General features: G+C 36.0%; 1 protein-coding gene across 2 annotated transcripts in view; it reads left to right on the top strand.

Annotated features, from left to right (window-relative positions):
• The window catches only part of LOC145982075 (phospholipid scramblase 1-like), a 30,896-nt gene extending 18,041 nt beyond the window's left edge, over positions 1–12,855 (top strand). Inside the window, exons 6-9 of one of the 2 annotated variants that reach the window (XM_083115670.1) lie at positions 1,783–1,947; positions 5,746–5,907; positions 7,281–7,357; positions 9,863–12,855. In XM_083115670.1, coding sequence (XP_082971796.1) covers positions 1,783–1,947; positions 5,746–5,907; positions 7,281–7,316 — 363 coding nt within the window. In that variant the 3' untranslated portion in view covers positions 7,317–7,357; positions 9,863–12,855. Of the gene's footprint in view, positions 1–1,782; positions 1,948–5,745; positions 5,908–7,280; positions 7,358–7,674 lie in introns of both variants that reach the window. The other variant, XM_083115669.1, reaches the window with a different exon arrangement.
• Positions 12,856–17,953: the final 5,098 nt, after the last annotated feature.

Genomic DNA, 17,953 nt, shown 5'->3' on the forward strand with positions numbered 1-17,953 from the left:
TGCAGCCTAGAACAACGCTCTTGTTCTCAGAAGCAATAACACACACTTCCTTCTCCTTTTCGGTAGCTTCATATTTTGTAATATCAAGTAACCACTTCACTTCCTACATTTTAGTTTCAGAGCACTAGACAATCGTGAACCCCACGGACCACGTGCCACCCTTTGCATAAGTCTTTCGGTATAGATCCTTGTGCAAGAACCCGAGTTGACAATCAGTCTTTTAGTGGAAATATCCTCGTCACACTTGAAGTTTTAAGCACAAGTGAATTATCAGAGCTGTAGTCTGATAAAACTGATAGTGAAGTACTTATTTCCATTTACTATCATTGAGCTTTTTCATTCATTGTGACATTGTGTAGAATTTTTTTTAAAACATTCAAATGCTGACCAAGATTCACAATCTCCATCTGAAGAAGACCCTGTTAGAGGGTGGAAACATTATGTTTTAGTGTATATTTTTTATGCAATAAATTTTGTGTTGGTCAGCATTTGAATGTTTTATTAACATGGAAACAAGGCTTAACAGTGTTACCATTAGAAACATTTTGTGTGATATTTTCAGTGATATTGTTTGGTTTGGGTAACTGCATGTATGTTCTGTGATAACTGAACCACTAAAGCATCTTTTGTATGTTACAGTGATATGACAATGTATTTATGAAACCGTTTACGAATATGTGACAAATTTTTGTAGCATTAGATCAATTGGGTAATATAAATGGCAATAACTGAAATTGTAAATTCAATTTGTTGGTCCACTGGACCATGCCACGTCCTTTGTGTTACAATCAAATGAAGACCCAGGGGGGAAAACGATGAATGTCGATTTTTCGCCCTTTTTGAGATTGCAGCGCCATCTGTAGCTCAGAAGCTGTACTATAAGAATGTGAACGGACTTGGGGGGGAAAAGTGTGAGAAGTGCCGGAAAAACGATGAAAGCCCGAAGGGTGAAGAACAATGAGTGTTTTCTGTTAAATAATGTGTGCCTCACTGAAATGGGTTAGCGCTACGGGAAGATTATTCCAGTCGTTCGTTGTGCGTGTGTTGAATCTCCAGGATTTGAATCGATTTCTCACCAACCCAGAGGCTCAACAGTTTTACGATACCACGCTAACCACCAACACTACAGTAGAAAATGATGAGGATCTCTATGTGGACTACTTAGTTGATGATGAGGAATAGTTTGTGAGTTACCCCCCAAGACTGATCCAACTTTTTTCATTTTCATGATAGTTTGATAAATAACAAACATCACTCTTTTTAATGTTGTAGTGTTACTCTCATTTTGTCTTTGTTCATTAGTGCACACCTGCAATGTAGAATAAAAACAACATTTTTCAGCATAATTTTGCTTATTACTCTTTTTTGGTTTCCTCTGATTCTCCAGAAACATTTTCCTATGGTTATCCACATCTGTGGGTGTAAAATGATTCTTAAAAATAATTTATTTTGGCATATAATGGCATATTTATGAATAGAAATACTTGTTTTTCATTTCCTGGCAAATCGTCTTGAATGAACATTCATCGTTTTTCCCCCTGCCCCTTCAAATGTACTTACATAATTATCCGAACCCTACTGACTTTAATGCTGCAGTGGACTTATCTTCATAGTTATTGCAAAACTTTAATTAATAAACCTCAGTGGAGGCACATAGTGGTTTGGATCTCAATGTAAACTGTAGGTCCAGTTCTGATTAACCTATCTGTGCATGAAGTGGACTTAAAACTAAAAACACTATAATTATTATTTTGTGTAATTCATATATGCACTTCTTTTTAGGTACTTGAAGTTTCTTCACCTCCAGGACATGTGATAGGAAGGGTCGAAGAAGAGTGGAGCTGCTGGTATCAAAAATTCAGAGTACTAAATGAAGCAGGGGATGAAGTGCTTAAAATTCAAGGTCCTTGCCTTACCGTTGGGTGCTGTAGAGATGTGAATTTCAAGGTATGTCCACATGAATTCAAATAAAAATGCTATGAATATTAGTGCTGAACCGATGGCGATGTATGCTAATGAGTAGTGATGGGACAAATTAATCGTTACTCTGTCGGTAAAATTCCCAATTATTTTACTGATCCGATTTACAGGGGATGGACAAAAATATGGAAACACCACGACATCGGAACGGGTGATATCGACTCAATTTTTCCACTTGAAATCGGATGAGGTGCGACATTCTTTTGTTTTGCGCCGTGAGAGAGGACCGTGTCGGACTGGTAGTAGTCGACAGTTGCGCTGTAGAGAGTGTGCAGTGCAGTTGATACTGAATCATGTCCGAGCTGACAGTGTTTCAAAGAGGGCAAATTGTTGGTGCCCGCCTTACAGGCGCCTCTGTTACCAAAGTAGCCATGTTATTTGGATATATCGAGAGCGGGACTATCCAAGATCATGATGACATAATAATGTGTCCAGAAAAGACATCATCAGATAAATAGCTTCATTTGTGTTGTTTATGTTGCCTTGGAGATTGCGCGACAACAATAAAATGGAATTAACTCGTGAACATTTTCGTGCGATGATTTTTTTACGATTTTCGACGTGGATTATCAAGACAAGAGTGCATCGATCAACTTACTTCCACATTTGGCGATGAAGCCCCATCCTTTCCCACTGTGAAACGCTGGTATAACGAATTTAATCTGGCCGCCATTTGCTCACTGACGAGTTCGCGAAGGTCGTCCAAAATTAGTTGTTGTTCAAGAAAACATTGATGCTGTGCAAAACCTAATACTGCAAGATCGTCATGTGACATACTGTGAGATTGAGGCAACCATAGGCATTAGTTCCACCAGCATATATAAAATATTACATGATCATTTAGCTGTGAGAAAGGTATGTTCTCGTTGGATCCCACACAATTTGACAAAAACTCAAAAAAGACGCTTGCGTCAATTGGTGCAAACAAATGCTCAATAAATACAATCGTGGTGCTTCAAAAGACTATATAAGATTGTAACAGGTGACGAATCATGGATATATGCATATGAGCCGGAACGTAAACAGCAGTCGACTGTATGGGTGTTTCAAGATGAACCCAATCCAACAAAAGTTGTTCGTGCTCGAAGCACATCGAAACAAATGGTCGCCTGTTTTTTTTGGGAAAACTGGTCATGTGGCAACTGTGCCTTTAGAGGAACGTAGAACGGTCAACTCTGAATGGTACACAACAATTTGTTTGCCAGAGGTCTTCGGTCAAATACGGAAAACAAACAAACACCGTCGGATCATTCTTCATCAAGACAATGCCAGCTGTCACACATCTCGTCTAACAACCGACTTTATGAACAGTCAAAAAATCGAATTGATGGGTCATCCACCGTACAGTCCTGATTTGGCACCCAATTACTTCTTCTTGTTCCCGAATGTCAAGAATAAATTGCGTGGACAACGATTTTTGTCGGTGGAAGATGCCGTTGATGCGTTGAAAAACCATATTATGGAGGTGTCTCAAAAAGATTGGAAAAACTGCTTTGACAAATGGTTCGAACGAATGCAAAAGTGTATTGACCATAAAGGAGAATACTTCGAAAAACAATAAAGCAGTTTTCAATGCCAAATTCCTGTTTTTTCATTGTTAGGCTCAAAATATAAATAGTGACCCTCGTATGTACTCAGTTGCTTACATAAATTAGTTACAAAATTTCACGTTTTTATTCTGATTTTGCTTCTATCTTTTTCATTATCTATGATTTTTTGCACAGTATTAGCATATAACATATTAGATAAATATTAACATTAATGTGTGAAGGGTAAGAATGTGTTCCATAGTGTTGGAAAATCAATAATGCAAGCATAATTGCAACTGTACTGCAAACCAGTGCTCGAAGTGGAGATTTTAGGTGTGGAGATGTTTGCGTGAGCCTTGGGAGTACTGCTGCAAATAAGAAATAATAATAAGGCAAGTGACTATGTATAAGACTAAGGTATATATTAATCATGTTTCCTTATTTAATATTATGAATGATATCCACAAAATAAATCCCATTTTTAATTTCAGAATACTACCTAGAAATTTAAGTGAAAAATGCAGTCTGAACTAGTGTTTTACCTGTGCGGAATTGTGTGTCAGTCTCCCGCACTGTGGCTGTCCAGTCTGCAGCTTCGGCAATGGGACACGTGTTAGTTCGAGTCTCCTGGGGAGAAGCATAGCAACCTTTGTCTTGAGATTTCGGCCAGTGTATGGGACTGGTGACCACCCACCATTGTGAGGAAAGTAGGGAGTTATGAATGAATAGCATAAGCTGGTCATAAGAAATCTATACCAGTGTCTGGGGTTTGTCGTGCTGACCACACGTCACACCGCAACTGGTTACATGTTTTCCCACCTCTGCTGGGGCATGTGGGAGTGAGTCTGACAGTCAGTAGGTAGGGTGTGCCCTTGCACATGCAACATGGATTACTGTATTTACACGTGTATAGTGCGCGTGCGTGTATAATGCGCACCCTGGTTTTTGATGGGTAAAAGTTGCAAAAAATTATATTTCGTATATAATGCGCAGTACAATCCAGTTTCAAGAAATAGCTTTCTTAGTTGTAGGTTGTAAAGCTGTTGCTTTGCTGATCAAGAGTGAATAACATCACGTATTCAATGAGTCACCTGTTGCTATGTGGACCAAGAGGAGAATATCCTCTTGTGTAAACAATGTCTCCAACTCATGCCACCTCCCCCTCTCCCTCCACTGTGTTTAGCATACCAAAGCTTTCACTCTTTAACCACCTTATTTATTCTGTAATAATAGAAAGCGAGATGAAAATTACATTATGGATTTGCAGTGCTCAGGAAGTTATTTTCTACTATTTCTCGCCCTACAAATACTGCTGATATGCATCCCATGTGAGAGAAGGTGCATGCTCAAATTCTGCCCGAGTTGCACTGCTTTTCTTGGTGTCACAGAACATGACATTACAAAGTGAAATATCGTGTGAAATGGCCTTCAAACTTTTATATGTGATTTTGCTCATTACTTTTCCTTAAAAAAAAACCTTCAAGATGTATACTTTTTCCATGACTAATGTAACATTTATATGAGGCACATTCAGGACCTTCAAACTAGCAGTTAGCAGCACAAAATTTCTTCCATTCAAAATTTACACACTCCAGATATATATTATTATTTGGCCAGTAATACATTTTAATTATTGTTTTCTTTTTCTTATGTTTTCTTTCATCCAAAGCACCATAGAAATCAGAACGTTCCTTCATTTTGTGATGAACTTATTTCAACCGCATTTCACATTAGTGTTGTTATCTTGAATGGAATACTGTTACCATGTTCAGAAACTCCAGGATTTAAGCTTTCCAACGATATATAACATGATAGGGTTCCATAAACATGAAAAATCAATGCAAGTGTCCCAAAATCATGGAATGACCCTGTACGGTTTCATGTTGGCTGTTCGAATTATCCCGTGCATAATACGCACCACAGTTTTTGGGAGCAAAAATTTTGGAAAAAAGTGCACACTATACATGAGTAAATACGGTATGTTATAGTTTTCTGTCAGTGTTACTAACATGGGATGTGTTGCCTGTATAACACTGACGACGATGCCTGATATCTCCCAGCGGAAGCAAAAATCAGGTGAAAAAAGCCAGTCTGGCTAGCTCAGTTTGTAGAGCAATTTCTCAAGTCCTACATTTTTCTATTAAATTTCTGGGTAATGTTTGATTAACTTCAAATTTGTGCAGTACTGAACTCTTTGAGTACTATTGAGTCTCTTGTTTTCTGGTGGAATTCTCAGGTATTGCTACCGGATGGATTGACTGAGGTTGGGAAAATATCCAAGCAGTGGACTGGGTTGATCAGAGAAGCCTTCACGGATGCAGATAACTTCGGAATAACCTTTCCAATGGACCTTGATGTAAAAATGAAGGCCGTTATGCTAGGAGCTTGTTTCTTAATCGTAAGTTCAATCTATTTTTTTTAATCATCAAACTCAATTTCTCTACTGCAGATTTATTAAATCCGCCTTAAATTTGCATTTTGTTACTTCTAAACCACTGGTTGTGGTACTATGTGGTTGATTGATTGAGTTGGTGTTTTAAGTCCACTTTATGCACAGTAAGGCTAATCGGGACTGGACCTACAGTTTAAAGTGGGATCCGAACCACTATGTGCCTCCACCGAGTTCGAGGTACTATGTGGTAATTTTATATTAGATAGCTATAGATAGAGGCACATATTTTTGGTAAATGAAAAAGTAAAATTTTGGGTTCAAAAGCCGTAAATAAAATAAAATTTCATTGTTAAAAGTGGTGAAAAATCGGATCAAAAGCATTACATAAAATGAAATTTTGATTTTAAAATTGTGAATATAATCCTAAATTTGATTTAAAAAACTGCACTTATTACACAAAATAAACATACCTCTTTTAGTAGCACATTTATGTAGTTATCAGAATACTAGGTTTATTCTTGTGTCAAAGAGTCCATTTTTGCTTCTCAAATATTTACAGCAGAATTAATCAATTTTCCTTGAATTGCATAACTCACAGGATAATTCAAACTTCCGAAAGTGTCACATCGGTAAATAAAAACTTGAATTTGGTTTTTAAGAGTCTATTTTGCATTTTGCAGTTTATTTCACATAAATGCACCTCACACCTTTCAGAAACATCAAAATTAACATTACAATGTGTTATTTCTAATTTCATGTTTTCATCACAAATGAAATGTGCATGCCTCTATCTGTAGACAACAGGGAATTAGACTATCCAAATGCTGGGGGGTTCTAAGTATGTCTAATTTCTGAATTTATTACATTAGAATATCTGTATTTTTTTTTTTAATGAGACTGGCATTGGGCATTTTCGAGTCACAAGCCACCGAAAGTTCCTGGTGGGACGAAACTAATGAGCGTCGTATACACAGCATGTTGCCAAACGTACTAAAACGTGGGGGAGTTGATCAGCGCCGTTGCTGGATATAAGTTGTACAATAGTACACAAAGCACAAAAAATTAGTACACAAAATACCAAACACTGTACAAAGAAGCTAATAAAAACAACCGACAAAAACAGTTGTACGCTTGGCAATCTTGTAATGAGAGAGCGATGTTACCCCTACATCTTTTAGTTTGTACAGACTGCCAGTTGGGCCTGCGATCAGTATAAAATGTTGCTGGTTGGACTTTCTGTTTGGATCAGAAAAAATAATGATTACTGTGTATTAGCTCAGATTTTTTAATGAAGAAATATTTTGCATGTTATGTATTTATGTATTGTGAAAAATATTTCATTTTGTTACATTACTATTTTCGTTTTCTTTCATCTATAGGATTATATGTATTTTGAACACCAAAACAATAACTAAGGACAAGTTTGCGTTGGCTCAATAAACATTACAGACGGAAGGTAAATATGAACATTTTCTTACTTATAAAAAATATCTTTGTTAGACTTATTCCTGTTGCAATTCTATTCACTTGGAATTGAAAGTGATGAAGACTTTTACCATTGGTAAACGTAACCTCCAGATATCAACAATCAATTTTAACTAATAATAATTACTAGTATATCATTTGAATTTAGGCGAGAAACCGTTAAAATTACATAATATATCGCTCAGTACTCTGACATTACTGAGTGACCATAAATAGTTCATTATACTAAGAGAGTTCGCAAGATGAAAACATGTTGTTACTCGTTTCCTTATTTTTTTTTGTTTTCAGGAATGGAGTAATTATTGTTAAATATACCCAGCTATGGAAAAAGTGGGACTTGAATATGTAACTTTTTCCCATGCATGTTTATATTCTTTGTATGTTTATGTAAAGTGAGAGTTATGTACTTATGGATTCCAACATGTTTATGTAGTATGAAATTCAATGTTCATATTCCTTTGTATAAAATGGATATTTTTTCTCTTTCGAGACATTATTATGTGAAAAAAAAGAGGAATGCCTAATTACCATTCTATTAAACAAACTAGGCATAAAGAAAAGGGTTATTTAGTGGTGTGTAATCTTTGGCAAGAGAAGTTCTAAAGTGTGAATGACCTCGTGGTAATGTCATTATGAATGAATAATATAAGTGGCTAGAGTTTGTTACTTTTTAACAGGCAGCCGGAAGACATGCCCTCCTCCTTCCAACCCCTAAGAATTAGCAAATAGTAACCCTTGCAAGCTTCTCTCTCCCAGTGCACGACTACTCAGTTTTTGTACCAGTGGGCTGGGGGAAATTGTAAGACAGATCTGTAACTACGTACATTGTTCAAAAAAGTTTAATTCAACTACATATATTTTTTAATTGAGCGACTGCATTCAGAATGGCTTTAGAAAAGAGGCATTTGTTTTACAGTAATGTTTAGTTGTTACAATGTAAAATAAACATTCATAATTAAACACCAAAGTGCTAATCAAGGCATTTTTATTGTAAAAAGTACATTATAAATGTAACGTTTCCACCCTCAAACAGGGTCTTCTTCAGACAAAGATTCACAATAAATTCTTTGTCCGAAGGCCCTGTTCGAGGGTGGAAATGTTACATTTATACAGGGTGACCACGAATTAAGGAGGCACCTTTTGTTTAACAATGAGAACATATTTATAATATTGGCAACCTCTTTATTTTCTGAAGATAGTAACTTAGACATCACAATGATAATTTTAGCTGTTTCCACATATTTATAAATTTGGGTTCCATTTAAATCCATGTTAGCTTGGAGACGTAATTTTCTTTCCTTCTATCTGTTCGTGGCTTATGAGATTTTTAAGCCAGTTGCATCACATAACTTGTTGATTCTTCAGATAGGGTCACTTTTAAGTGTTGGAGGTCAGCAGCATTTGTCGCTGAACTTCAACTACACGTTATTGATAATGGAAAATCTATGTACACATTTGACATGCTGCTCAATACTTAGGTGACTTGCTGTCATTCTAAACAAAATCCACTGATTTTACATATGTGTAAAGAAAGATAAAGAGGAAAGAAAAATAATAGCTCAATTAATACAAAAGTTAGTGACAAAAGGTGCCCTTAATTCGTAGCCACCCTGTAGTGTATTTTTTACAATAAATTTTGCCTTGGTCAGCATTGTAGTGCTATATTAAACATGGAAACAAGGCTTAACAGTTAAAAGTTGTAATTGTGAATATCGAATTTAGACAGCATATGAACTTATGGTTCTATGAGAATTACCATTATGCTACTGGCAACACTGCAACCAGGCCACTGTGTTTGAGGGAGAGGTAGAGAGAAGGGTGAGATATTGGTTCACGGCAGGGAATAGTCACTTGTCCTCAAGCCTCTATTCATGGAACAGTGTAAATATGTCCATTCAAATGCATGAGCTTCAGTATTGAAATTTAACACTAAGCTAATAATATTTATTCCTAAGTTTTGTTATTACTATGAGAAATTGAAGTTTACACCCAATATAATTAACCATACCCAATATGAAAAAAGAAATGACAATAAGAATAACAGAAAAAAAACAGGAAGAAGAAAAACCCAGCTCACATGGTTTGTAAAGAGTAATTTTTGTGGTTTTGCAAATGTCACATTTATTTAGCAAATAATCCTGGGTCCTATTTTTATGAGATGGAAAATTTTTTAGGCCCCAAATTAAGTCCCCACATGATGATCAAAACAAATAATTTATATTTAAAACTAAATATGTGCCATAAATACCAATAAAAGAGGTGTCAGTCACTTATATTATTTATTCAAAAGACAAATTTTTCCTTAATTATAATATAAGGCTGAAAATTAAAAGTGTTATATTCTGCCAGTATGTTTTCCTTTGCCATTTATGTGAAATGTGTTGAAAGGAATTCATACACATATTTAAGCAATTTGTACAGCATGACTCAAATATAAGGTGCCCAATAAAGTTATGTCAGATTTTGACCCCAGCAGAGAGAATGGCGTACATGGAAAATCAGAAATAATTCCCATCAGCAGCGGCAACGTGATTCCAATGTTCGCCCTGTGCGTGGTTCACCTCGTCGAAGGTTTGGAACCATCGTCCCCTCGGATGGCTATCTAACAAATGGAAGAAGTGGTATCCGACCTTTCAATGTCTGGAGAATATGCAGGCTGCTTTAGAGTTTCCCAAAAAAGTTGGATAGCCTTAGCAACATGAGGCCTGGCATTGTCTTGAAGCACAATGACACCCCTGCAATTCATTAGCCCTGGTATAAAATGATGTAGCTATAATATTGGAACCGTTTTCCAATATTATAACACAAACCGTATAGTTTTACAATGATTTTTTTTTTAAAAAAAGACCGCATCATGCATTTAATATAACTGCCTTTTTGTACTTTTTGTAGAATTCTGAAGTACCTCTATTTGTGGTAATGTAAGTTTCCTCAATTTGTTATATATTTTTGTACATATAAAAGGCTGCATTAATACATCAGAATTATTTTTTCAGTCAAGTTGTATTAGCTTCAGAGTAAAATGTATGAGAAGAGTTTATTCTAGCAGGATGAATTTCACTCATAGTTGTTTGCTTATTGTTTAAGATTAATGTTATTTGTGAAAGGTATTGCAACATTTTATTTGTTTTACAGTAACACTGTGTTGTAGTGTTTATGGAATGCCATTCCTCAATTTTTTTGCATTTTGTCAGAAATTTCTTCGAAACGACAGTTCGTTCCGGAAATATGAAAACTTCATACTCTTCAGAGCAAAATAGCTTGTAAAATTTGATATTTTTCAATGAATATTTTCTGTTACAAACAGGATTTTTTTTATTTCCTGTGCTACACAACCCTACTGTTTTGTGGTAGCGAACATACACTTGTAGTTATTCTCACTACTGACAGAAAGCATAGTGAATTTACGAATAAATTTCGAGCTAAAATAAGAACATACTTTATGTATAAAGTAGTGTTGCCAAACAGTATTATATAAATAATGGAAATGTGTGGATGTAGAACACATTTTACTACGGTTTATCGTATCGTCGAGTATTGTACTAGAAAATCTTCAAGAAAAAACACCCCAGCACATTTTGAGGTTTTGTCTCCGCTATGAACTCATTATTCTTGCATGGACATATCCATGGAGTGAACAATAACATAATGAGAAAAGACTTAATTGTTTAGTGTATTTTGAGTTCAGTGTAGTCTGTGATGTAATTTGTAATATGTTTTTGGAGTTTCTCTTTTGCAACTTTTAAAAAAAATACTTTTTCTTCTGGAATCTTTTGTTGCTTAACTGGTGGTGGTGTGGAATCACAGTAATGGAGTAAGCCGTAAACATCTGGGCATACTTTTGTATACTGTATAAATGGTGATACTTTAATATGTATTAACAAAAGTTTATTGTGCATTTTGTGTTATTACAGTAAATGTGCCTAAATATTATTACTCACAGATTTGTGTTTAATTTTTATTTTTGTACTTGTGGGCATTTAAAAAATAGATATTTGATAGGGGTGAAGGGATATCAGGTCCTAAACACACGGCCATGAAAATAGGTGGCTCTACGAGATTTTTCATTCTCTTAAACCTCTGAACACACGGGGTTGTGCTCAGACATGGCAACAGCACGAACTTCTGCCACCCGCCTAATTTCATGGCGGTGCATTTAGTACAAGATTCAGTTGCAATTTGATTTAATTTTTCCCACATTAAAAACATAAGATTCATACAGCAATTATATGAGATTGCATTTTATTATTATTCTTGTCTCATGGGCATAATATATTATATATATAGTCATTTCATATAATTATAAAAATTCAGTATTAGTCAAAAAAAAATGCAAGAAGGATTTGACGAAGCAGGAAGTTTAGATTCCAATGTCCTCACAGATGGGCAAAATTGTAAAAAAATCTATTTTTCAGGGCCTTGGAGACTGTGATAAATGTAATGTTTTTTCAGGGAATTAAGCTGAGAAAACTTTAAATGGGGAAAATGTAAAATCCAAGGCTACTATACCAGTCCAATTTCCTTCAGGTAGGATCAGAATTTTTTTATTTTTTTTTTCCAATTCAGTCATTTTCAGGTAAATTTTACTTTTTGCAGGCTTTCGTTACATTGTTAAAATCATTTTGTAGGTCTTAAAGTTACATTTCGCTCCTGCTGTCGTGTTTACTTCTTTCAAAAGTCTACAATGGAAAATGTAGAAAAATGTCAGTTCATGTACAAAGAACAGAGAGTAAGCATCTTCTTGGTGCCTTGTTGTAAATAATAAGAGTAGAAGTTGTTGTCAGCTGCAGATGAAACGTACAGTTGCATTTTTTTCTTAATTGTACAATTTTTTTTTATCCTGTATGGTTCAGCAAGTTCAACCACCAAAAATCAGGTTGTGTTGAATTAATCAAGTGATAATATGACATGCTTGTCATTTATGAAAAATTCAATCTTGCTTATTAATGCTTAATTTGATAAGTCGGATTTAAGCTTATTTTTTTATACTTTTGGTTCAACTCCGGAGCCCTGTAATTTTTTTGAAACAGTTTTGACTCTGGTGGTTTTCAATACGTGCACATTGGAATATGTTATAAAGATTTGTTTTCGTGTATTTATGAACACAAGCATGGTACAGAGGCAGTTAATGAAATCGGGGATGACACGGTATGCGGGAACCTGTAATTGTTGTTTTATCTTACAGGAGAGCAATAAAACATAAATGCGAGTGGTACGATTTCATTTTAAAAATTTGTTGCAGATAGGAAATCAAGAGTTGGAATTGATTTAAATACAGAGTATGTGCCAATTCCAATATGCCAATGTGATCATTATTCATGTATTTTTAGTGGATCATGAAGTGAATACTATGTTCCTTGCATTTTTGTGTGATAATGCATTTGTATATTTCTATCATGTTTCACTTGCAATGTTAAGAGTTAAATTTACATTCTGTGATTATATGTTTGCTAGATATGAATAAAATGTTTACAGATTAATTTTTCTTTTTCTTTTAAACATAAATATGATAACAGGGTGGCCAACCTAATTCCATGATAAAATTCAAGTATAATTCCCGATTTTCAAGGAAAACTTTCAAAATATCTAAGGGTATAAGCAGGTGTTTTCTCTGTCTCAGCCTTATGTATTACCGCCTCTCACCACCCACACACAAATATATTTACAATATAAAGTGTCTTTGTGATTCCAAATTATTCCAATATTCTAATTCAATTCAATTAAACACTTTTTTTTAAATAATTATTTTAAGATGTGGAGTTTATTTGCCATTTTACATACTCCGACTCTAAATACATCTACAAATACAAGTTACAAATCTGTCAGATAGATTGTTCTGTAAATGACACTAACAAATTAAACTGATTGAGAGACGTTCTAACATACTTTCCATGCAGTTTTCTTTTCCTTTCTCGAAAAAAATGAAAGCTGTGAAAAACGTGCCTCAGGGCATTGATAAATTACCTTTGAATAAATTCAATAAATTTGAAAGTTGCAATTTTCAACATCCACGGAGAGAAAATCACGCATAGTTCCCAGGGAGTAGCCATCCTGGATGAAGGGTAACATGCAGTGCAGCCCTATAATAATAGATAGACAAGTACTAATAGAAATTAGGATTGTACGTTTCATGAAGGAAAAATAAATTACCACTTACTACACCCTATACTGTAGGTGCTCACATGAATCAGTTGAGGACATAAAACTTTTTTGGGGCCTCCCCGATGGCACAGCATCATCACCTTTTAATCAAGGGGTCCCAGGTTCGATACCCGGAGGAGGCACATAGTGATTCAGATCCCACTTTAAACTGTAGGTCCAGTCCTGATTAGCCTTACTACAGTGCCTTGAATAACGTAGTGTGGAAAACTGCACGGTTCTGCACTCTCTGGCTGGTTCCACTCGAAAATGATACCGCTAGAGGCGCTGCTGTTGAACCCGGTGCTTGGTACTCGTCTGCTTATAATGGAAGTAAATGGAGTTTTCGCTGCAACGTCTGATTCTTTTACATGAAGCATTTCTATGAATGTGATAATTGCTATGATATTTGGTACAGTGGTCGCGAAGATATTAACGAACATTCTAGACAGTCGACCACGTCCTGTTATCGTCATACTTTCATTAATAATACGGGAGAAAAAATACGTGTGGAATGCCCTTGGCAACTAAATTTTTGTGTATGAAATAGGTTCATTATTATTATCATCGTCATTTCTTTTAAAGATATACACACTGAGGCATTTGTATTTTTGATATTTACTGTCTCTTTTCTTCCGCTTTAAACTAATCGTGTCGATGATGATAATGATGATTGCATGAAACGACAAGGGGAACCCCACAAAACTTTCTTAGTGCCATCGACATGAGTGTAAGGCAACTTTCAAAACAATGGGACAAGCGACACGGGATGTTCATACTGTCACACTAGTGACACAAACTTCCAGACTGTAAAATAGCATTCATATGCACATGAGGGTCCAAACAGCAAATGACACGTTCATATGGCGTATTCGCGTGCTACTTGTTACTTCGGTCGGAAAGCTCCTTAAAGGAAGGGTGCTGAGACCGAAGCGACGCGCTACAGGGGGAGTTCCCAACTAAGTGACAAGCGACATGGTGCCTTCAGTCTATTGGCAAGCGTTGCTTGCGAACAACAGATAGGCGACATGATAAACCACACATTACAACAACAGATCTAGGCGACACAATAAGCCACACGTTTCGCTTCTGCGTTGCGTAAACTGGGCCATTTCCTCAATAGCTTGCAACATGTTGCTGTGGTTTGTTGTTCGTGCATACGCGATGCAATGAGTGTCTTGCTTTAGTGAGATTGCACACCAAAGCGGCACACGACACTTATCGCTTGAGGATTTCACCAACCGAACGCTGGCCTGTGCTTCCAGTCATGCCGCTACAATATGAAATATTGCTCCTGATTGGCTCGTTTCCAAGCAACATGTGTCGCTTCGGTATGAAAGTTGCCTTGGACCGAAGGACCCGTGTCGCTTTGGTTTGAAATCCTCGTATTGTTTGTCGCATGTTGCTTTGGTCTAAAATCTCCTTGAGGAAACGGTGCAGTCAGGGCTTGTGTCCCTATGGTTCGAAAGGCTGCACTGATAAGCGACACTTGTGGTTTGTCGCCTCGGTATGAAATATGTCTCAGGATACTATTTATATGCTAATAACATAGAAAAATAAAGTCTAATACACAGTCCAAGACGTGACGTCACATTGCGATGTTTCTTCTTGTGTTACGCACGCATGCTATTTATTTATTCATTTTATTTTACTTTTCTTTCCAAATTAATGCCATTTTGTGACTGCAAATCACTCCAGAAATATAACTGTTTCCATCAATTCACGTACTGCCTTTGAAGACAAACAAATCTACACAATATATTCCAAAAACTAACAAAGCCGCATTACTTTCATAAGAAAATTAGCACCGATTCTGATCGCACTGCCATCTATGTTCTCATCAGTCGCAGGAACCAGTTTCTTGGGTCGTTTTCCACACTACGTTATTCAAGGTGCTGTAGCCTTACTGTGCATAAAGTGGACTTAAAACACCAAATCATCATCCCAAAACTTTATGTAAATGTATAATGAAATAATGTAATATAAATGAATTTGTTAATAATTATCTTCCCTTGAATTCTTGGCTTTTTGCCTTAAAAACCTGGAATTATAAGGGGGGTGTCAGAAATATTTTAGTTTTTAAAACTATTAAAATAAATACTTAAATTTTTTGTATAGAGATAAATTTTGGTATTATTATTTACTAGGGGCTTTGTTAGCTCAATATGTTAACCACCAATTTTCAGCAGTTGAAATGGTAGACCTGATTTTAGAATCAGTAGTCATTCACAACCGAACATATCGCAGATAAGTTTGCAGGGAGAATAGTGCAGTAATATAAAGTAATATAAAGCAGCATTAAAATTCTGCGTCTAAATGTCTACAGTATATTATGAAGAGTGAACACCGTAATTTCAATATTTAGTACATACTAGGGGGTTCAGACGGAAACAGAAAACTGAGCAGTAGACTGTACTTACGTACATAATTTAATATAAATGATATTATTTGCAATTAAGAGTAAATATGTCACTACATATGCACGGTCCATCTACTGGACAATTGTGGAAATTGTAGTAACTACACTTTCTTCAAGAAAATTCCCAAAGGCTTAACACTTAAGGGTGGCGCAAAAGTCATCATCCTATTTGAACTGACCTTTATTTTGACATCTTTATATTTATATCAGTAGTGTTTTGTCAGTTAAATAGAAGATACTCACGAAATTTATTGTGTGCGAATATGAATAAGTATACCCCACAAGAACGTGGAAAAATTGTGATACTTTTCCGGCAGAGTAATATCCCGTTTTGGTGATTTGCCATGGCCGGCCAGGTCCCCCGATTTGACCGCTCCAGATATTTTCCTTTGGGGATATTTGAGGTTATTGGTTTATGTGAATAAGCCAGAGACGTTACAGCAACTAAAGGACAATATTCAGCATGAAATTGAAAACATTTCCCCGCAGATTTCCAACACCATGGAAAACGCAATAAAAAGAGCACAAATTTTCATCAATTCGAATGGTGGTCATTTATTGGATGTTATCTTTAAAAATTGAGGACAAAACTTACAAGTATAATTGTATCAATGAAAGTTTAACACAAAAAAACTACTTTGTTTAATTTAAAACCCAAGCCATAGGCTAAGAAAATCAGGTGATAACTTTTGCGCCACCTTGTAGTAGACACACTTTTCTTGCCTTTTTCGCCGAAAATTCATCTACCATATCATCGAAGTCCAATTCACGAAGAAGTTCATGTTCAATGCTTAATAAACAAAGGTTGGATTAGCGATCCTGTCCCATGGCAGCACGAAGCCCTGTTTTTCACTAATTACATTTTTTGAGAAAGATCTTTCTCCGCTGCAGTTTGTTACCATTAAGACCAACGTACATTCTAAAGAATATTTCAACATTGGGAAATGTGCTGCGGAACGGGTCCTTACATACAATATTATACATAGACAGTTTCATTGGGATGTCATCCTGATGTTTGACATTGCTACTGCTTACTAGGTGTGCAAACTGTATCAGCTCATTCTCTAGCGAGGGTTCCAGATCATCGCAGATCCTCCTCGTAGATGCTCACAAGCCCGCGAGCTGCAGATGTAATTTGCGATGGAGTTGCAAGTTCATTTAGAATACTGAACCTCTTTGCGACAGTTTCATAGGGAAAATCCTGTCTGAGACTGATGAGGTGATTTGATCAATCACTGGTAGAAAACTTTCCACTCTGAAATGTTCACTAGGCGAGAGGTGGATTTGAGGTTTATTTTCATAGTCAAGAGGATTCAGTCGGACGTTTTTCACCCGCTGACGTGAGTGTTCCTTATTGTACTCTTCTGGATCAGAAGAGTGTAGACATACGACAATATTGAATTTTTTTTTTATTTTTAAAATACAACTTCTTATATAATTTTTCACAACCATAGCCAACTGGTTAGAAGATTTTTTGATGGAGGCCCTTTACAGCTTCCTTTTGGTGGGGGCCCCGGGGCAATTGCCCCAGTTGCCCATAGGTTAATCCGGCCCTGGTACTCTCACACAATCACAAACATCTTAGGGGCGAGACACCTTCTACCCCCTTTCTAAAGCACGTCAAAGGAAGCACGAAACAGGCAACACCAACTAAAGGAATAAGTTAAAAGCATTTTTTTAAAGCAGTTTTTCTTGCCGTTATGAAAAATATTTTTCAGTTCACAGTAATATCTAAGAACTGAAAAATTTTCGAGAGCGAATTTCGTTATTAAATTTGTCAGTTTCAATGTACAAATCTTTCCTCGCTGTTTTACCGAAATACCGATTGATAAAATCAGCCTTACCGAAATTGTTTACCTCTAAATTTAATGTGTTACAATACAACAATAAACATTTCATGTGCTCTTTGCCTACACAAGAGTTGGTCATGAGCTTTTGTAAAGTGTAAACTGACATTAACAAAGCATCACTCATATGATACAGCATTTAAAAGTAAAGTTATTTTGTGTG

The sequence above is a fragment of the Lepisma saccharinum genome, chromosome 30 (assembly GCF_977018435.1).
Source record: "Lepisma saccharinum chromosome 30, izLepSacc3.1, whole genome shotgun sequence".
Taxonomy (NCBI): Eukaryota; Metazoa; Arthropoda; class Insecta; order Zygentoma; family Lepismatidae; genus Lepisma; species Lepisma saccharinum.